The sequence below is a fragment of the Trachinotus anak genome, unplaced genomic scaffold (assembly GCF_046630095.1).
Source record: "Trachinotus anak isolate AG129_WGS33_773 ecotype Australia unplaced genomic scaffold, CSIRO_AGI_Tana_v1 ptg000005l, whole genome shotgun sequence".
Taxonomy (NCBI): Eukaryota; Metazoa; Chordata; class Actinopteri; order Carangiformes; family Carangidae; genus Trachinotus; species Trachinotus anak.
In genome coordinates this window covers 23,003,961-23,026,365 of record NW_027273856.1, presented here as the reverse complement: position 1 = coordinate 23,026,365, position 22,405 = coordinate 23,003,961, and the positions used below count along the sequence as shown (strand labels likewise).

General features: G+C 40.8%; 1 protein-coding gene across 3 annotated transcripts in view; it reads right to left on the bottom strand.

Annotated features, from left to right (window-relative positions):
• Nucleotides 1–3,638: 3,638 nt before the first annotated feature.
• LOC139622012 (3',5'-cyclic-AMP phosphodiesterase 7B-like) overlaps nucleotides 3,639–22,405 on the bottom strand; it is a 61,985-nt gene continuing 43,218 nt past the window's right edge. For 2 of the 3 annotated variants that reach the window (XM_071479044.1, XM_071479042.1), the window contains 11 exons: nucleotides 13,846–13,935; nucleotides 12,255–12,418; nucleotides 12,086–12,149; nucleotides 11,748–11,843; nucleotides 10,609–10,709; nucleotides 8,990–9,121; nucleotides 8,787–8,878; nucleotides 8,213–8,357; nucleotides 7,999–8,095; nucleotides 7,489–7,569; nucleotides 3,639–7,339 (listed from right to left, as the gene is read on the bottom strand). In XM_071479044.1, the coding sequence (XP_071335145.1) occupies nucleotides 7,122–7,339; nucleotides 7,489–7,569; nucleotides 7,999–8,095; nucleotides 8,213–8,357; nucleotides 8,787–8,878; nucleotides 8,990–9,121; nucleotides 10,609–10,709; nucleotides 11,748–11,843; nucleotides 12,086–12,149; nucleotides 12,255–12,418; nucleotides 13,846–13,935 (1,280 nt within the window). In that variant the 3' untranslated portion in view covers nucleotides 3,639–7,121. Of the gene's footprint in view, nucleotides 7,340–7,488; nucleotides 7,570–7,998; nucleotides 8,096–8,212; nucleotides 8,358–8,786; nucleotides 8,879–8,989; nucleotides 9,122–10,608; nucleotides 10,710–11,747; nucleotides 11,844–12,085; nucleotides 12,150–12,254; nucleotides 12,419–13,845; nucleotides 13,936–18,352; nucleotides 22,404–22,405 lie in introns of those variants that run through there. The other variant, XM_071479041.1, reaches the window with a different exon arrangement.

Here is a 22,405-nt window from a genome sequence, read left to right as displayed (position 1 = left end):
CAAAAACTCTCTCATCTGCCCACACATCCTTACATGTATTTGCACTATGCAAATAGTCGAAAGCAGCCAACAAATCTGTACGAGTACTCACATATTAACCCCAAAAAACAAAAATCACCACACAGTGGAAATATGGACACAAATGACTGTACTGTGATGTACAGAACTCACTGTCCATCATTCACACACACACACACACACACACACACACACACACACACACACACACACATACACACACATACACACACAGACACACACACACACTTGTTTGTTTTTGTCACTATCGGGGACAGTACATTGACTTTCATTTCATTAATTTCCTTGAGACTTACCCTAACTCTAACCACTACTTGTCTAATCCTAACCCTTACCATATCTGATTAACAAGTAAGCCTAGAGAAATACACACACACAGAAACACACACAAACACACACACACACACACACATATATACACACACACACCTCCTTCACTATCCCAGTGTGGTTCAGTCTTTCACATAATGCATTCCATATCCCCTTACCCTAACCTTAATCATCACAAAAAGTACCCCAAAACCAAGTCTCGGCCCTTAAAAAGTAGTTTCTGCCTGCGGTGAAACCTCCACCCACCCCTTCACACAGAAACACACACACACACACACACACACACACACACACACACACACACACACACTTAACCTAACCCTAACCCTTGGCCTTGGCCTTAACTGCTGACATAAAAATCAGCTTTTTTCCAAATGGGGACACAGCTTTCATAAATGGAGCAGATGAAGTGTGGCAGGTGTGTCTTCACTGAAGCTGAGGGTGGTGTATCTTTGGGTCAGCGTTACAGCAGAAGGATAGGGGTTTAGAAAGTAAGATAAGTAAGATAAGAGAGCTTAACACACACACACACACACACACACACACACACACACAGTTAGTCCTGCAAAGAAGTTTTGCTCCTGGATATTGATCATGTACATATTTGTTTGCAGGGTGTTTGTGAATGTGTGGGTGTTGCATGTCACATACTGCATGACAAAAATTAACCCTTTGTTTCCCCTAAGTGTACGCTTTAGTCATTCCACAACATAGAGTGCTGCTTGGAAACCACCTGCTGCACAGAGACACACAAATGCAGGGATGTAGTGGAGTGTAAACCCGCCAAAATCCATTCTACAATAAATTTCAGTTGGTCTATATGACCCAAATGTATAGTTCTTATCACAGCAAACAGATGTACAAAACATGAATGAAATTGAAAAAGTAAAGTATCTGGAAAACAGCCATGGTGTTCTATTACTCATCACTTGAACCCTGATGTTTTGTAATATTTACCTTAAATTGAAAGTAGCTTTAAATGTTTATAAAAGATTTTTCTTACCCTTTTATAATGATACACAGTGTATATCTTCTCATTCCACTGATTCACTGAAGCTTTTGCTGTGCATTACTTTATGCATGTTTCTCTGAATTTCACCACAGTGCACTTACTAACTTTATTTAATCAGGTAATCTTATTGAGACCTAAAAGAAAAAAAAAATAAACCAAAAAAAAAACCAAAAAAAACACACTACCAGCAAATAAGAACAACACACACAAAGTCGAACAACAAACAAAGATATATGAGTCATAAAAAAACACCAGATGATAATCTTTAATTTATCCAAAAAGGAATTGAAACCGGTTCAGCAAAGATTTGTGTACATGTACAGTACATGTGAAATAGTTAAGCTTAGGGTTAAGCTGTTAATGGATTGAGCACTGAAAGGTTTAAGATGAATTATAGATGAATACCATGAGATCATTATTCCTCCATCCAGTCCTGTGATGCAGAGAGCAATTATGAGTTCAACATGTGTCATAGGGTGTAACACACTGCGACAGACAGCGTCTACCAGCGTCTGTGGAACCATCTTGAGTTAAATCTGAATTTGACCTGGCTACTTCTGGTGTCGCTTGTGTGTGTTACATTAGTTTTAGTATTGTGGATGAGGACTCACACAGACTCACAAGACACACATGCTTGAGAAAGGTAGTGGTTTTTGCTGTGCTACTCACTTCAGTAAACTGAAATCAATTATTGTTTTTCAAAGAAAGAAAGTTAATGCAAAAAAGACATACGGTACATAGCCCATAGGAGGTGACTAACAACAAGAGATTAACCCTTTCAGTGCAGAGCACAGTAACCAAGACAGACAAAGTGAGACAGACATAGCATATGAGTTTCATTTTTCACTTTCTACACACAGTCTTTACTCTCCATCTTACAGCAGGCAAGCAGGTTTCAGGGTATCAGCTCAAATTCTGTGAAAAAAAAAAAAGAAGAGAGAACTAATTAAAGGTGTGTTCCATGTAATGCTGTAATTGGTTCCTGTGTACTCTCACACAGTTACTAATGAAAAATGACAAACAGCACTTTTTACAGGTTTGCATTTGGAGGTAGATGGTTATCGACACAATAAGCTGATGGAGTGAGTGTTTTTACAGAGGGAGTGGTTGGATTGGTTGACTGTCATTTAGGGGGCAAAAGAGGGGTCTCTGTTTGCAGTGTCAATATTTACAGTGACACATGCTGGGTGAATACTGACTGACTGGGATGAATTGTGTGTGTATTTGAGTGGGAGACAGAAAGACAGTATTATCCGTAAGAATGGACGTCAGACTGTCAAGCTCTGATGAACAGATTCAAGTCTTAAAAACATAACTTCTTCAAAACAACTATCGTGTCTGGAGAGACCCTGTGCATATGTGAGTGAGGGTACTCCGGTGTCTCCAGTCCCAGAGTACCAGGAAAAGCTTTGTTGTAGCATTTGAAGAAGAAACCTTCCCGCAAGATAAAGTTTAGAGAGGTCAAGCAGTACAGTGTAATATGATTGAATAGGTGACCAACCACAAATGGACTCTGCCTCTGTCACAATCTACGAGCCTCATTTACATTGCAAATCAGAGATATGCAAATGAGGGAAACACAGACTGGGTCTGTTCCATTTTTTCTGCTCACTGCACTACATCAATAGTTATCAATAGAGTATATCAATCCTGTGTTTACAGTACTTTCACATTTCTTTATTCTCTTTTGAATACAAAATCCCCATTAATCCTCTTCACGTTAATTTCCGTCATCTGACCTCTTTTCACCTTACATTACCCCTTTCTTTTGGCCCACAAATATTCTGCATCGAATTCTACTTTAAACGCCTCCTGTGTTCTGCAAAAGTTTGATTTACAGTAGGTAAGAAAATGCCAACAACCTCCCTCAGTACACAGTTTCATGATCCAACAGTGTGAGTCACTCAGCCTCTTAAATTCTGTTGTTTGTCTTTCAAACTACAACTTAAAACAACTTCATGCTGTGTGATTTCAGCCTGTCTTTCTTCTTTAATTTCTTTGTTTACATATGGGTTCATGGCCCCCAGCAGTGCTTACATCACAGAAATTGTCATGTTGATTTACAGGCCGTGTGTTGTATTTATACTGTATACAAAGCAGCAGGTAGAGGCCCCCTGCCATGAGGAGTGATAGCTTGGCCCCCTGTAGCTGCTCTCTTGTCCACAGAGCCACTGAAATGATTTTGTTGCCATCTAGTGCTCAATCACGCTCATAACATAACAAAAAAAAAAAAACACAGAAATACACATAATGTGTCTGATGTTAATTGAAAAACATTTATTTTTCATTGTTCACAGTGCTCAGAGGTTGGTTGCCAGAACGGATATACAGTCAAGACGTCAGATCATCTGTTTTGGATACAATGGGCTTAAATTCAAAGGCTTCATTCAAATAATAATTCGACAACAATTACTAAGATGATGATTACTGTTTCTCCAGACATTAAGTCCTTCATGTAGCTAGCAGTGTAGCTAGCAACTAAAACTGCAACTAAATACATTATGAAAAGCTTGTTTTTTTCACTGTTGATTTCGAGGTCTACGGTTCCATGACAACTGGCGCATCAGTCTCAGCGTTACCCGCTTCAGTTTTGCAGCAGGTCAATCACAGTAAAACACATGAGCGAAAAACAGGAAACAAAACTTCTTTTTAACTTCTCTCAGTAACTGTGGCACTAGAATGATACTGTCACTGCAGGGTACTGGCTACTGAGATGACAATCTTTCAAACCACCAGGCAACTGATTACACTACAAGTGAAGATAGAAGTTCTATCATCAAAACAGTTAAATCTGGGGTGGGACTGCACCACGGGATTAGTTTATTAGTGTATTGGACACTGGTTACTTTTGACCATGGATGACTCTTTAAAGTGGTAAACAAGAAACATACCCCATCTCAGTGTATATGCATAAAAATGTTTGGATTTCTGTTAATTTCTTTGTCTAATTTTATAATGGAAACTACTGTTCTGTATATATGATAGCAGTCGGTCCTGGTTGAACCTCTTTTGACCATTACAGTCAAGATTTAATAAGATGATACCTATAGTGAAACTGCTCTAATAACTATTCTGGTATAAAAACTACAGTACACATTTATACTTGGTAGTGAAACCAGTATGGCTCAGTGACCCTGTATCAGTGCGGATCCTGAGAGGTATTCAAATACAAGGCAGCCTGAGGCCTGCTATCTTGACAAGGTCTACACTGTGGCAGTAACACTGTCACTTACAAAGAATAAAATCCTGCAGTTTTAGGTAGCATGATGTGATGTTTCACAATGTTCTGTGTCTATATAGTTAATAACAGGTTTTCCTCTTGACACCGGGAACCGTACTCAGAGAAAGGTGTAAATTAAAAAAAATTAAAAAGACTGAATAGGTCAGTAAACTTTCTCAGTAACCACTGGTAACCAAAGAGGCAAGTGTATGTGTATGTTAGAATAAATGAAATCAGTCAACAGTGTCAGGCTTTTCAGAGATTACATCCCCTGTTATAGAAGAGGCATCAAAGACAGTGAAAGCGTGGGGCTTCAGTATAGTGAGTGTTTCAGTGAAGCCAATGCAGTGCTATAGTGAGGACATAGGAATAATTTACAAATAACCAGAGCTACAGATTGATATGAATATGGCCACGTTCTTACAACTTGGCCAATGACTTAACTTTATTGCACCTCATAGAAAAGGCTTATATCACAATTAGGATAACTTTTCTTTAAAAAAAAACAACTCATAGAAATTCTGTTATATCATTGGTTTTACACTTTTCATGAACATAACTTTTCAGTATTTGAGCTGTGATTATCTTACAGAATGGACTGTATGTGGACACTGTGGGTTGGCTGGGTTGTTAGAATCATAAAGCTCAGGTTATTCTTCTATTATAGCTCAGGGAAGACGTGGGGCCAGGGCCTCTGTTAGCACCGTGAACACAGCCTCGACCATGCCAGACATGAATCTAAAGTGTGACAACCTTATTTATACATATTTAGAGCAGACTGGTAAAATTAAAATTACTGTTTTATATTGGTTCATTTTACACTTGGACCAACTAGCATTTACAAATACTTGCTTTGTTTTAAGTTACATCAGCTACATATGGTTCAGTTCCACCATTTCAGACAATTGAGAATTGTACATATTTTTAACAATGAATAATGTATATACATTTTTCTGTAACAAACATCTTGACTGATTTGACATTTACTGCAGGATATGATAAATTAGATGTATCAGAATTGTTAATATCTGTAGCTACTAATTGGCCCAAGTCTCTGATGACAAGATGCAGTGCACACAGTGCCTGCAACAAGTGTAAAAACAAAGTAATATAAAAGCCTTAGAGAGGTAACAGAGCAGTGAGTCAATGTATCAGTACATTGGCACCTTGGCAATGCTCAGTGAGTGTACGACCCAATCTGACCCTAACACTGGTTGGGAGATCAAACAGGAAACAAATGGCTACAGTACTGTGTGTGTGTGTGTGTGTGTGTGTGTGTGTGTGTGTGTGTGTGTGAGTGTGTGTGTGTTTCAGTATGCTGGTATGGCTGAAGAAAAACAGGCAACAACAGTTTGATCGTGTAAGAAAGCTTGTCCGGAAAATGGTAAAACACCATCACAAAACGTGTTTCACAGACAGACCGAGTTGCTGTTAAGGCTTTGTTGTGTATGAGCTTGTAAAGTGAGGTTATCAGATAAATAAATGCACCCATTAAGTTGTTACAAAGGTAACACCAGTGTAAGGAGGGCTATGTTTCCCAATATCCATATGCAGTGAAACGGTTGATACGTTGCTGTGATTTTGGCATGTTCAGTGCTGAGGTCGTACATCACAGTATGTAATGATTGTACTGTTTATAACATTACATGAAAAAAAAAAAGCTCTCATTTGTGTTTCCACGTCGGTGAGTTGGCTCAAGTCCGAAAAACATCCAGCTGATGGTTGATATCTGAGTTCAAGCAACTGGGCGACACCAGCTGAAGCCACTTCATGTCAGTCATTAGTTGTACTGGTCAGTCTTACAGGTTACACAGTTTAAACAGAATACATGTTAGTTTACAATACCTTGACATACCAACTTAGTGCTTGAGTTAAAACGCACTTTAGTGAAAAGTAGACAAGTGAGACACTTGTATGAAAGAGCATCCAGTAGAAGTGCAAGCTGTACAAAAAGAGAAAAAGTGAAAAGAGCTTAATATGCATTGTCTAAAAGTTTAAAAAGCATAGTATAGTTGATATATTAATATATTCCTCTTATTCTTTCATATATTTTATAGCATCTTTTTCAGCACAGTCCAGCTGACTTATGAAATTTGTATATAATTTTGGCTTTTCTTTATTCTTCTAGCAGCATTGTGCAGACACATTAATATTTGTCTGTGCTGATCCCTCTTCTCCCCTCAGCCATAACCTTTCCTTTCTATACCTGCCTCTCAGTAACCTCGAAGCAGATATCACAGGGTTAAAGAGCAAGGCATGACTTGTCAAATTGGCATTTATTTACTAAGATTATCAATCCATCTGCTCTACCACGGATCTGTCTCCATCTTCTTTTTTTCCTGCAGTGCTGAAGGAGCCATTTCTCACAGGCCAGACTCCCATCCTGCACTCCCACTTTCAGAGCACGTGTACACCCACGAGTGGGAGGAAATATGCTGGAGGATGAGCAAGGAGCTTCATAAATACTCCCTCCCTCCATTTACAAAGGAAGATGAAACACCCCAAGAAACAAGAGGAAGATTAAGGGACGCTTTCTCCCTCTTCACCTCCACCTTCAGACTTCGGCTCGTCAATGAGGGGGTGTGTCTGCGTATCTAAATGTGTGTGTGTGTATCGAAGGCGGCTCCAGCGGGCCTTGTTCTTGTGCAGGTGACCCATCATGGTCTGACTGAGCAGGCTGGGCTCGGTGAAGCGGTACCACTCCTCAAACAGAGGCTCCACAATGTAGGAGATGAAACCTAGGAGACATAGCAAAGGCAGGGAGAGTGAGCACTCGGGGGGTGGGGACTCATACATTTATAGTGAGCCTGACTTTACCTGCAACCACATGCAGTTTCTCAGTGAGTTGAGGTATATATTCTGTCAGGGACACGTCTTTTGCACTCACCTATCTGGATGGCTGGGACAGAGTCGGCCTGCTGGTTACACAGAGGACTGATCTCCAAGTCAAACTTTCTCTCCAGGTCACCTGTTAATAAATACCAGAACATGTAAAAGAAAAGCAGAGACACAGAAAAAGATGCAGACCTGAATAAAATCTTTACATTGTTATGTTTAAGTAGTTACAATCAGTGTGTATCTCAAAAATGTAGCTTAAAACTGTATATATTTTGACCACTTCTGGCAGGCAACCACAACGTCAATGCATGCCCATAGGAGATATGACAGGCAACCAATGAAATGGACCATTGCCATGATTTAAATCACAGATTGTTAGTTGTAAAATGCCAGAATTTCAGGGGAGCCTCAGGTGTCTTGAAGGCATCATAATATGATGAAAATATCTAATTTCCCTAAGTTCCCTTAAATTTAAAGGTACACTAAAAACACTTCAAATGTCAGAACCATTTTCTCTGATGTATTTCTGTCTTGACGTGACAGAAGACAGTTTACTCACCCTGCCTGTAGAATTCCTCACACACCCTCTCACTCCACTGTCTGCTGAGCTCCCAAACTCGACACGGGTTACAGACGTCAGCACACTTCAGCGCGATCTGAGGGCAAATAGATGAGGCATTCACACAGACTTTGCTTTACAGTTCGTATCCAAGTTGTTGTTGATTAAGTATAGTTTATAATTAGATGTATTGTGGGGTGGTTGTGCAGTATACCTGCAGCATAAAGTGCCTGTGTGAAGCCAATTGAAGGTCCAGGTCCTGGTTGTCCAGATGCTCTCTGAAGGTCAACAGGAACTCATTCTGGCGGCCGATGTCTGTAGCCAGGATGAGAGAGCCCAGCTGCTGCTCCATGTCCTGCCTGCAGAGCAGAGGGGGGTGACACTGAGCCAAAACCACTGAACTGCTCATTTTTGACTCAACCTGTACTAACAACAGCTACATTTTTGGAAATATACTGTATGTTCATTGGGAAGTTATTATAGGCTTCACACTTTTCTAGTGCTTTTTACAGCGATGTGCTAAATGGAGAGCCCCTGTGATGGTGATCTGAAACTGACCCTGACCTCTGACCTTCATGACCTTCCTTTATGGTAATAAATGCATCATTATTATTTAACCACAACCTGATTCGCGTGGCATAGGCAAAAGATAAGATTGCAGTAAGACAAAGTGTGCTGTCAATTTCCCACTTCATATGCATCTTGGTCACACGTCTTCAGTGATCAAAAGAGTGAGATATCCTTGTAAAATATTTGTTTCTATTATTTGTGTGTGTGTGTGTTCTTACCACATGTCAGCAGGCAGGTGGGACAGCAGTCCTGACTCTCGCAGCATGCCCACAGTGGACCTCCAGTGGTGACTCTCCAGCACAGATGTGTTCTGTTCAGGATGAGAAAGATTTCAAATATTTTTTGGTTGCAGCTTTGACACTGGACCTACCATCACGTGTTGAAGCACACACTAATAACCAGCACCACCCCAGTTGTGTACCTGGTAGAGGGAGGCCAGGTGGTGTCTGGTCTTGATGAGGAAAGGCTGGTTGACTCCAGGATGGTCCACATCGTGGGCGGCTGCTGCCATCAGACCCAGGAACACGTCCAGAGGGCTCAGCTGCTCTGCCAGCTACAACACAAGGATGGTCCACAGACACATGCGCTCATTTCAAATGAAACCTGATAGCTGTGCTGACCTTCTAAGATTCTGGAGATGCATGTAGAGAACACCCTGAATTTATAGTCTTTATCCTGACCTGAGTCCAGTTTCCTCAATATCATCACTGTCAGTTTTACAATGACTGACACATAATGTAAGAGACTAACAGAACATACAGTGTAGAGCGCTGTGCCCGACCTGTGGGCCGGGGCCACGAAGGTATTGCAAGTGGGCTGACAAATCATTTGCACAACAGTACAATTTTAGTGAAAAGATGAAATGATATATGATCTTTAAGAACATTCAAAATGTTTTAAAACTCCTTTCTTTTTTTCACCTATAAAAAGGCCCAACACTGTCAAAAGCCAATGATAGTAACTTTTATGTTGTCGCTGCCAGACCACATTGTGGATGTTTTGCTATCACACCCTGATTGTGAGCTTAAACATTAAGGTGGAGGATCAAAATGGACAGCTGGTTAGCAACAGGAAGAAATGGAAGGAAAGAAAGATGATGGGACAAGTGTCTCCCCTGTCAAACAAAAAAGAAAAATTGAGCTTCCTACATGTTTCCCCTGTTTTCAGTTCAGTTTTAATGCTACGATTGAAATAATAAAAAAGCATTATTTGATGTTTTATAATACTGATGTTTTTCCGTTGTTTTGGCTGTACTTCAACACACTAGATTTCAATGTAACACCTAAAATTACAGATGATAAAAGTTAATATTTAATTCCACACCCAATACTCCGGAGCAATAAGCCTAAACAAACCCGTCCTAATACTTGGTGACTGCACAAGTTTTGACCTTGAGTATATTTACTCTTTAATTGAATCTACTTAAAACATGTCTCTTGTAATTAAAGTATAATAATTAAAGTAATTAACGTATAATAAAGGAGACATTCTGGGTAACTCTACAAATATATTTACCTCAGAATGTAAATGGTCTCATATCTTGCACTCTAAACTGAAGTGCTCACTCACAGTTACAGCTTTTAATTCATAACAGATCTAAGTGTGTGTCAGAGCATGGAGATAAATGCTTACCGGTCAGTAAAGGACAAAATGGTATATTGATCAGAGAAGCAGCAGGCTTTTCATCTTATATGAGTGTGTCCTGGTTACTGAAAGCACACCATCGTGTGTGCCTTTGACAAAACATGTGCATCACTAAGTGCTTTACACAGCAAGGACACAAAACAATTACTGCATGAAGGGAAAGATGCAGCGGCACTTAATCTGGTCAGAGGGCTTGAGGGATTGCTCCAAACTGTGAATAGATGTGTTGCCGAGTCTAAGCGAGCAGGAATTATCCCTCAGGGAGCGAAGCTAATAGAATATGTCAAGGAGAAGCTCAAGCCTAGTGAATCGCAGCAGTGTCAGAGAGAGAGGGAGAGACAGAGAGAGTGAAACAGAGAGGGTGTGCATATCTGTGAATACAGTATCATTCATTACCTTGGGCTCCTTCAGGTAGCAGTACATGGCTTGAGTGACATCCGCTGCGTGAACAGCATTGTGATAGGGATTCTGGGAGTGGTAGTCCTCCTGTACCATGCCTGGCAAGACAGGAGATGAAGCCATATCGTGTTAAATTATTTGACCTTTCATATTTTGATCTGATATTAATGCAATTCAGGCAACACTGTTGAAACTGTCACATATAGGCCTTACTTTGATTATAAGATCAGTATAATCCAGTTAATACACTGAAGAAATGCAAAATTTTACTTTTTAAAAAAAAAACCTTTTTATTCTTCAAACTGCTTATGTTGACCAACGGCTGCAACAACCCAGGAAACAAATAGCAAAGCTGAGAGTAGCATTGGTTGCTAGGAATGATGAAAGTTCTTTTCTGTAATGGATGTATGACACATAGGGAAACTGAAGAGACAACAACTTACGTAGGTGGTGATGTAACATAAGCATTTATTATCAACTGGTAATTTTGAGATGCACCACAAAGTTTATATTTTGACCAATATCACAATATTAGCTCCCAGTTTCCATTGTCCAATGATGAGTGGAGAAAAATCCTGTTACTGTAGGATGGGTTCACACATTGGGGTTAAAAGGAAATAAGGGCAAAAAAAAAAAAAAAAAAGCTGATTGCGCACTTTGTTTCCATAACAACACACAGGCACTGCTGTATCTGAGAGTACCGTTTAGCATGAGCGGATACTGGATTAATCACATCACATTAATCACAACATCCTCACAGTCACTTTATCTGTATTTGTTGTTATGGGGAAAACAAACTCAGTGTCCCTTTTGTAATGACTCATTGGCAGAGAAAAAGCAGTCGAGGCTTCCCTGAAACAATAAACCCTGCTCTGCTTTCAGGTGTATTCTGCCAAATCAGACGCTGGGTGAACCTTTTACAGAGCAAAAGCTTTCTATGTGTGACAGGTGGTGACAACTGGGAGAAAATGTGTGATCATACCAGTACTCCTTACCATTTACATGTTATGAAACACTGTTGTAAAAATTATGATACTCATGTAATTGGTCCAATAAGATTCCTTAAGTCAGTATCCATTAATATTAGAGGACAGAGGGCTGATGGGTAGAATCACTGCCACCTTCTTGCAGCTTACCCAGAAACCTGTGCAGTTTGACCATGTCCAGCTGGAAGTGATGAATGAGACCGTAGACATTGAAGAGATGGCACATAAGAGTCACCAGGCTGTTACCTACAACACACACACACACACACACACACAAAATACTCATATGTGAAAAGATACATACATTAAAGTCAACTTTACAAAAGTTACATTCTAAAGCTTGGAGTGGTAGCAGAGAAATAAAAAAATTAAGTGTCACAGGTTAAAACAAAACATCTAATGACAACATTCAGAGGGTAACACAGTGACAACAACAGGATTTTATTTTACATAAATTAAGAAAAGTCAATAACGATAAGTCGTCTTACCATTTGTAAGACGATCAAAGAGGAAAATGTCAAAGTTCCATGTGCCTACTTTTGATAGCATATGCTGTAACAAGAAGACAGAAGTTGTCAGAGTTGGTCTGTGATTCACACGTGACACATAGGTGATACAGAGAGCTGGGGATACCTGTGAGTGAGTGTGTGCCCTTACCCCAGCCTGTCCTAGGTAGTCATCGTCCAGCAGGTGTAGGGACCCGGGGGTGTGGGGCACTAACCCCCTCAGCAGCCTGGAGGCGTGGCAGTATCTCTGGAAGCTCAGCAGACGCTTCACCTTCCTCCTGGTGCCAGACTGTACCTCCCCCTGCTGGGCACTGGCTGAAATTACAAAGACCCAAAATTAATTTGAACAGAGCATCCAGAGGACCTGACAAATGTTATCTGGAGGTGACTACGTGGTGCAGTGGTGATAGATTTAAGATTTTCTGAGTTGTGTGCGGCTCTGTCCAAATACCCAATGTTTTGGTCTTGAGTAATTAAGTAAAAGGGTTTGCTCCATCAGGTCAGTAAGACAACTGTGTGACCTACTTTTGAAAAACACACAGTACACTTAACCTACATTTGACGCACAATTGCCCTGATTCAGTCTCCGAGCTGTTTTCAGAGACAAGTGTATCTCATAATTCATCATTGTGCCACCTGCAACAATTAACACATATAGAGAAGTTAAAGTTCATGACATGTTGGATTCTGCCACAACACATCCGTATAACTGATAAAATCTGCCATAGACATTATAAATATGTCATATCATATAAGCTTCCTTCTTTTGTTGAAAGTCTTGACATTTTTAAACGTACACTCAAAACTCACCTCTTCAACCTGGCTTTTAATTAAATATAGTTTTTAGTTATTAGTCACTTTATTTTATTTGCTTGATTTGTTGTAATTATGTTTTAAATTGTATTTTATTCTATTTTATTTATCTTTTTTCTCTGTTCTTTTATTATCAATTATAATTTTTTTATGTTTGATTTTGTTTGCTAATGTTATTGTAGGTTTTTAAAGCTATTTCATTGTATCTCATTGTCAGCTTTCTTACATGATTGTCCTTTTCTTTTCAGTTTATCAGTGAATCTGTGAAGCACTTTGAACTGTAAAGTTCGATTGATTAATTATTTTATTTTGACAATGAGATTTTTAAAAATCCTGAAATAATATCTAATATCTTCTGTCGTTTAATTTCAATACAAAAACTGTAACATCTTTGTTTCTTGCAACCTTCATTGATGTGAAACAAAAATAAAAACACATCAGAGCTGGAACGACACATATTCATCTATGCATGTGAGCAGTGAGATGACCTCATTAACCACGTGTTTCCCCACATTCCCTGAAAATCCTTCATTGGATGTCATTTCGCAGAAATTCATCACACGAGGAGTATCTGACTCAGTGCAAATACTGCATGTGCAGGTTCTGGGACAAAGCCTTGGTCTCCTTTGGAAAATGGAGAGTGAACCAAGAATTGTCTTTGAGTTTTATTTACTTTATCTTTTTTTTTTTTTTACAACTACCACATGTGCTACATTCATATGAACACTGACTATTATGGGTCACAAAAAATTATTATAGTTCGTGTGTTACTGTATGACCAGATAGAACAATTTCTATAACCATGAGAAACTTTGAATGGAATTCATGGAAACTTGTACTATTTTTAAACAACAATGTTGATTTCTAAGTAAATGAATAGATGTTAGTATTGTATACTGTGTAGTATTTAAATAGGTAAGGAGCCTTACTTTTCAGGATGTGCAGGTCAATCAGAGGGTAGGAGCCTCGTCTCTCAGCCAGCAACACACCAGCATGACCAGTGCTCAGTCTGCCATCAGCTAAATAAGAGAGGAAGAAAGAAAGAGGGGAGGATAAGGAGAGGGTGGAATAAAGGAGAAAGATGGAGCAAGGTATATTCCAAATCCATGAATCAAGCTTTCAAGCAGGAAGGAGAGAGAGGGGTTTGGGGGGCAGAGCAGAGCAGAGGTGATAGAAGGATAAGTCGAGCAGCCAGCGGGGTGACGGGAGGACAACAGAGCAAAGTGTTCCCCTGGTGCCGTACATAGATGTTCAACACGATGAGCCTCATAAAAGCAGATTTAGAGTTGTCTTTAAATCAGCCTCTATTAAACAAGAGGATCTTTGACTTCCCTGAATCACCAGGACATCATGCATCTGGGCTGAGTTTGCCTGAGGAGAATGGATTTCATGCCACAGTGCAGCTGTTATGCTGCATGTCTGAACACTTATTAATTATCAGACTGGTGCTGCACTGACCGCGTACGTTCTGCTCATACAATAATTGTTCTCGTCTTTACTGTAGAGTCACAGTGACGCTGATCAAACAAAGGTAGTTTATAGCCTGTTTACCAAACAGAAGGAGTGAATGTTGTTTCTGCTTTAGAACAAAGGTTTTCTGTTTAAAGAATTTATGCAACTATGTTCTTCTCATATGTTTGAAGTGCCCATGTATTTCTAATATGCTGACAGCACGTTGCCTCCTGTCTATAGTATGATTTCTTTCTGCAGGAGTCCCAGAAGTAACCCTTTGGGTTTTAATCCTAAGCACCTATCAGATGGAGAGGGAACACAACAGCACAACGGATCCTTGAATACTGCCTCTGTTTAAAATGCAAAATCCACAAACCCTGAGGCCAGTGACAACAAGGCACAACTAAACTAGGCTCTAAGCCACAGCACACAAGCACACACATGAAATTTACACTTGAATGAACTAAAAACTATGGGAATACTGAATAATTTACAAATCAGATGTAAGGAACTGGAGCGTATTATGTCCCAGAGGTTGCCAATTCACATCACCTCTGTGACTCCCGCTTACAAGAGCAGCTAAACTATCTGTTAATGGGGTTGGAGTCACTGTGGTAACTCCCTTGGGTTGCCAGATCTTGCCTTGCAAGTGTGGGTTGCCAAAGTAGCAGAGTTTGCGGGCAGGTGTTGTGGTTTTGGTATATGCGAGTGTGTCTGCTGTGTAGGCAAGGTGGCTATACATAAAACATATAGTGGAAAAGTGGCATCATTCCCTATTTATGCATGTTATAGTCCTCCAAACAAATATACACCACTCGGGGGAAGTGACTCAGCCTGTTAAAGTGAGGCAGAAGAGTCCTGCTGGCCTAGTTTGAGCAAGAAAAGGGGGAAAGCCTCTTTGCGTTTTTATCCTGCATGCTGACAGGGAAGGAGAGGAGGAAATACATCATCTGGAAAAAAACACAGCAGTAACACTTAGATCACCCCTTACACACTAACACTAACACACACACACACACACACCAGCCTCTGGCTCTCTTCCTTCACTCTAGCTATCTCTCCATACTTTTATTTTATGTGTCGCGCCATCCTTCATTCCTCCCCTACTTCTGGATCCTGTCTCCACATCCTCCTCTCTCTCTCTCTCTCTCTCTCTCCATCACCACCCCCTCAACCTTCCTATCATCCCTCATTCCTTCGTGCTCAACAACAACACCCCCTCTCCCCATCTGATCCATTCTTTCGTCTCGCCCCTCCACCCCCCCACCCCCTTTCCCTTCTCTTCTTTTAACTCTTTGTGTGGTAAATAGGTCATTGTCTCCACGCTGAGCAGAACTGGGTCACTTAGGATGAAAACGTGAATCAGTTGGAAAGGCTGTTTAAAGATGCGGCGACGCACATGCGCCTTGTCGTCGACCTGTGCGTGAACGCTCACACCACGCACACGCTCACACACACACACACACACACTTGCAAATGAGGCCAAATCCCTGATTCCAAATGCGAAAACAAGATCACACACTTGGCACACAGCTCATACACACACACACACAGGACTCTTGTAGGAATACGTTCACTCAGCTCTGTTGAATCTCTGAATGTTTATGGCACAAATTGTCCTTTGGGGATGTTTTCCTTCTCAGAAAGAGACGGTCAGACACACTGATGCCATGTGCAGCGCCAACACTCGAATACAAACGCATTTTAAACACACAGTGGCAGACAATGTTTCCTGCCGCCCACAGCTGCGTCTGCTGCTTTATGGGGATACATAGATACACACGGTGCATCCATGCAGCTGGCTGCAATGTCCAAATACAGTTAACTCACTGGCAGAGCTAACACATTCTGTGTGTGTGTGTGTTTTCACTAAAATGATTCATAGCCTTTATGATCTGCCAGCGACAGCAGCCAGATGTGTAAAAACATCAGTACAAGCCAACATGTATGGAAGAGGGAAATATGGCTTCATATCTTTTGTTATGGCAGCAAGTAACTATTATTTTCTATGAACTATTATCTATCATCTAGAAAATAGCAAAGAGTTCCTAAAGCCCCATTTTGACATATTCAAATGTCTTTCTATCCAATCAGCAGGCCAAACTCAAAACATATTCTGTTTAATTTCATTGAGACTAAGATAACTTGGAACTGGAACATGTGAATTTTTGGCATTTTTGCTTCAAAAATATCTTTAGCAAATTAAAAAATCTAAATAGTTGCTGGCCAAAAGGTGAATTGTCTTTGTCTGCAGCATGGTGAATATCCAACATACTGTATGTTACGTGCCATGCAGGGGCATAGTGTTTTTTGTTGTCGTTTTCCTCCTCCCTCTGTTTCCTGTCTTTCTCCCTCACCTAGTTTTCCCTCTAGGTGCTGATGGGTTGACTGGATTACACCTGAGCAGACTGGAGGACGGCCTATTGGTTCCCAGGCTGTCCGAGTGGCCAATCATCTGCCGGGAGTTTACATAAAGGGGAGCCTTTTACATATGTTTTTAATCCAGAGAGCTACCATACTCCAAGCACTGGAGTATGGCAGCTCCGAATGTCTAAATGTCACAAAAATGTAAATATGACCATTCTAATTACATTTCAGGTATTGAAACAATCAGTAGTTTTTGGTAAAACCCTGAACTCAAAAAAATTGCCTGCTGTACTTTTTCTACCTAAATCTGCCTGAACCAGGTAACTCTCCCCTTATTTAGAAAAAAACACAACATTAATTCTGATCATTTCAGTCTTTGACACGGTAAATGTCAGAATGACTCACTTTCACCACAGACAAGGTATCTCATAGTATCTTGACACATTTCTGTGGTGAAATCAAAAGAAGAAGTCATCATCAGAGGAATGAGATCATCACTACTCAACCGGGAAAGTCACAGGCTGTGAACGGCATACATTTGTCTATTTTCCACCGTATGAGTCAGTACCTGCACACAGGTAATTCCCCACAGTATGAATCATCTCTTCATCTCAACTTTTCAAAAGCACAAACACACAAAGATTTAAATGTACATGGTTCCATTTTTGGATCAGCTGGTTGTGCAGACATTGAAGTCAAGTCTTTCGCTGCATCACGCTCATATCATTAAATGGCAATGAGATAAACGTTATCAAAAAACACGGGCAGTCAGGCCTAGTGTCGATCTAACAGTAAAATGATATCAATGTATGAGACAGAAAGGCCAAAGACACCTCTCATTAAAGTCTGCATTAGTGTTCCTATAGTCAACAGCCAATTCAACATTAATGCAATGTCAGTGCTGTTCATGATCACCATTGTTAAATATAAGATTTATCATTATTTCCTGTCATTACTGTTGACATTACACACTGGCCAATTGTCAGTCACTTTTCCACTAAAGTATTTTCATACCAAACTGTCAACAACATTACTCTGCGTCATCAGACGGACAGAAGCTCGATTGATGGCGTCACATCAGTGTCATCAGTACAGCTGCAGCTGAGCAGATGGTTACACAGCTTTATTTAATGGGCTCTCTGGCTTTCCAGAATCCTCAAATCCCTCATTTCATCATTTACTCTGGCCGGCCGTCTGAACTGCTCTAAATCGCGTCTGGACCAACGTCACTTACGAACAGACATTCACGTAAACATAGGGCCAGAGGCGCGCTTGTCGCATATAATCTGTCACACAGACACACATGCACCCACACATGCACATGTCAAAAATGAAAATGTGCAACAAAACACGGAGTCAAACATCGAATATATATAAGCGAAAAAAACACTCTGAAGAGACACCTGAACAACAAATTCTGCACAAATCATTACACATTGTGAGGGAATGTGCACCAAAAAAACGCACACTATGTGCTTTCAATTATAAATGTGTATTCATGTAGCATACGCAGCTGCTGGGTCAAACAGACAACATGCATGACACATCAAACATTTATCAGAAATCTGACTCCCATGAGCGTTCCTCTATTTGTAATATGTATTATGTGGAAGTTACCTTCCAGATGTGTGCTCCTGTTCTCTATGTCCCTCTTCCCCTCCTCTACATCCTCCTTCTCCGCTTCCACCCAAGTGCTCGCCTCACTTCTCTCGGACCCCCGAGGGCCTCCCCTGCGTGCCCTCCAGGCTGCCCTGAGCTGCCGTATGAGAGCCGGAAGTTCCAGGGCCAGCGACAGGCCCCCGCAGGTAACGGGAGGAGTCCTGAGAGGACCCCACACTGGTGAGCGGGACGCCTCATCTGGACAGACGCCAACGTCAACCCCGACACCAAGACCAGAGTCCCGCATCCTAAGATCTGGGCCCCAGAGCCCCTCTAATACTGGCATCCTCACACCACACAAAATTATATGGATGACGGACAAGTGAAGGGAAAGATCAAGGTAAAGAGGGGAGAGAAAGTGAGGAAGGGGAGAGAAAGAAGGATGGTGGGACAAAGAAACAAGGAGCGGTACAGAGACACAGGAAGGAGAAGCTCATTGTCAGGTAGCCATGGGTGAGAAAGAGGAGGACAGACTGAGATAGTAGTGAGTCTGGATGTAGGGCAGAGGGATAAAGACTGCAGGGAGAGACAGAACTAGCAGCAGGAAGGAGACAGGGACAGAAAGATTGAGAGAAAAAGGGTGCAGAATGATAAAAAAAAGATGAAAGAAAAAATGCAAAGCTTGGAAAAGCCAGAAAGATAAGAGGAGAATCCGCCCGTATCCCTGTCTCCCTGATTCAGCCACTGACAGTCTGCTGCCTCCTTCTGCCGCATTCTCTCTCCCCTCTGTAGTCTCACTTGCGCCAGCGTTGTTGTGGAGTCTAAAAGCCCCTCCTTTCCACACTCTGAGCTCACTGACACACTCTCTCTCTCTCTGCCTATATGCTGCTACCCCACCACAGACCAATAGGATATGTGTGAACGTTCATGGGGCTTTGGGTTCACGGACGCATCCTCTGTCTCATGGTGAGGTCAGTGGGAGCAGGGCTGCATGAAACACACAAAAATCTTTAACAAAGCATTAAAATCATGATCCAACTTTAAGTCTATTTGTTTTGTTTTCAATTATTCGACTTACTGCTAGATCTGGAGAATGTCAAGAAATAATGAAACTTAGAAAGATGCCAGTCAAAATTTAAGTCCAAGGTGAGGTCTTCATATTGTTTGGTTTGCCCAACCAAACTAAAGGGATTTAAATCCTTATATTTGAGAAACTGGAATTGAGCAACTCCACCTCAGTCCCACTTTTTACTACCACTGCCTTTTTATATGTCTGTCAAAGCACTTTGTAAACCCTGTTTTTAAAAGGTGCTATACAAATAAAGTTATTATTATTATTATTATTATGACAACTAATCATTTAATTGTCTAATTGTTAGTACTCACTGTGTGTAGAGTTTGTTTAACCTTTTAGAATACAAGCTCTCACTCTGAGAGAACAACCTTTGTTTTGCTTGAAGGTAAAACGAGGTACACAGCACACCGTGAGTCACTCCACATTAAGGCTTCTCTGGAATAGTAGCACTTGAGCGGGATTGTTTTGTTTATTTGTTCCAAATTTTCCTGTTCAGGTGACTAACCAGCCTTGGGGTTAGCCACAACCAGGATTTCAGAAGACAGAAGCAGAAGAACAGGATTTGTTCATCAGGTTCTTAGAAGAAGTTCAAAGAAATGTCAAAGGTGAAATGGTTTCATTTGTGATGACTAATGCAAACGCTAACTGTATCCAGGACTTATCTAAACAAACCAAATTCCTACTTTCCATCAATTCCAACAAACACACTCTTACTAACATTTGTATTATTTACTATTTGTGCTCTGCAACTCATAAAATTATTTTAATGGTCTGAACCAAAGCAGCTTTAACTCAGATGAACTGTACAGAACTGAACATCCTTTTGGGACTGACACCGCTCTCTTCCTGTCATCCTCGAATAGCACAAACACCCGAAGGCTTCCCTGTGGCTGCTGAAAACCAGGCATTAATTATAACACTACAATTAAATGAATGTAAGTAGATCTTTGTGTAATCACAAAGGACGCAGTGCTGCAACCATTACATTTTCCACTGAAGTGTTCCCTTGAGAAACAGTCACATGCTCACAAAAGTACTCACACACACACACACAGGCACAGACAGGGACATAGCCTTGAATGTCGCATAACAGACGCAAGAAGTTGATTGCAAAGAAATCACGAGGCAAAGAGCATTAAGATAAAAGATACAGACTGTGGGAAACAGTGCGAGGCAGGCAGTGAGACAATGTACAGACAGTTTGACAAAGCACCGTAGCTGTGTACTCAATGTATAGCTGTTGTGGTGTCACTGTGATCAGCAGTGGGTATGTAGTGTAAAATTCTATATGTTCTTGTACGGTGTAGTGACATCATGAGAAACAGAGCATGTTTCTTATTTTGTACTCGCCAAGTAAATCCTATAATCGACAGCAAGAACTTGATGTTTTCATGATGTTTGTATTGCTAATGTATACTGCAGTTTGCACAGAAAGGGAAAAAAAGAATGTAGGCGGTAGATGACAAAAAGCACTGAAAACTCTCCAGAGGTGAGTGAACTGCAAGAACATGGTGAACTTTAGGTGAGCTCTAGCTCTACACTGAAACCTGATGAGCTGGATTATAACATAAACCTCACTCCAGACACACTGCTTTACTTTATTTCTTGCCTGCTGTTTGTTGCCAGTTTTTCTCCTCTGCTCCACGAAATCCGTTCCGCCTCCTCTCATCATAAAAAATCTGACGCGTTTTAAAAGAATGACAGGATCACAAGGAAAAATGATTGAAATCTTCAAACACCACGCACTGTATGATTATTTTTTTTTATCTCAGACTCATCTTGGTTTGTTCTGTCATGGTACCAAATCATACGTCTAATCAGCCCTACAATCATAAAACATTTAAAAGAGCCTTTATCAGCACCATGAATGAGCGCAACAGCGGCAAAATGAAGATGGATAGCTGTCTTTGTTCTTGGCACTGTGGAGGCTGACAGTGATCTCATCATGGACTGAATCATATGTGACTTTAACAGATGAAAACATGTGAATAAAGCTGCAAAAAGAATAATAGCAGCAAAAAAACAGAGTTAAGATTCACAACTGTCCGAATGTTTAACGAAGAAGCAAGTGACAGAAGAAAACAGTGATGATGTCACAGAATGAGAGAGTGAAAGATATCAGAGTCTGGGTCTTGACAAGTAAACTTGGTCAGGCAGTGGACGGCTGGCTTCACTGCCTCTCAGACACACACACGCACACAATGCACAGTATACAACACAAGTGAGAGACCGCTCTGTGTTGTGTGTGTGTGTGTGTGTGTGTGTGTGTGAGTGAGGACTCTTATTTTCGATTCTTTTAATGATGCCACTGGTCACGTTTTCTGGCAGGTCGCTGTAGGGAAGTGGGTCAGCCAGCGAATGTGATGGTCTGTCTAGAGAAAATAGTGGCAATTGTTTGTATTTGTGTTTGTATCTACGTTTCTGCTTATTTGCCTCTGTGCATGTGAACGCGAGTGTCATTTACATGCCTTACCTCTTTTGTCACATGTTTGAGGTTGCTTCACACTTTCACTCTGCTTTTTTTCAGGGAACTTTTAAACAAGTTTGACATCAGTATGGAAAATGACCAGCTTTGGCTACATTTCAAGGTCTGAATCATCAAGGTCTCAGACTGTAGTTATGATAAACAGCTACTTTTTACTGTCTCCACTCCAGACATTGTTTCAAAAAACATGACTGGGAAAAAGTCAACATTGTTAGAACACTTAAAGGCTTCTCAACAAGGTGGACTCTTGGCTTGACCTGGACTCTTTTACAGAGTTGTGAAACTTACTGTGTTGAACAGGAGCCATTCAACTGGACAGTGTAGAGTGTATACAGAGATAACAGAAATATGCTTCTCTGTTTGACATAGAGATTAAACCGGGCCAAAGGTTATTGAAAGCCTGAAGCAGAGTTACCAAATATTTGGAAACATTCTCCATCACCAATTTGCAACTAACTGACTCCACATATTCACAGACCTTTAGCACTGAGGTATTCAGGTCAGTTAGCGT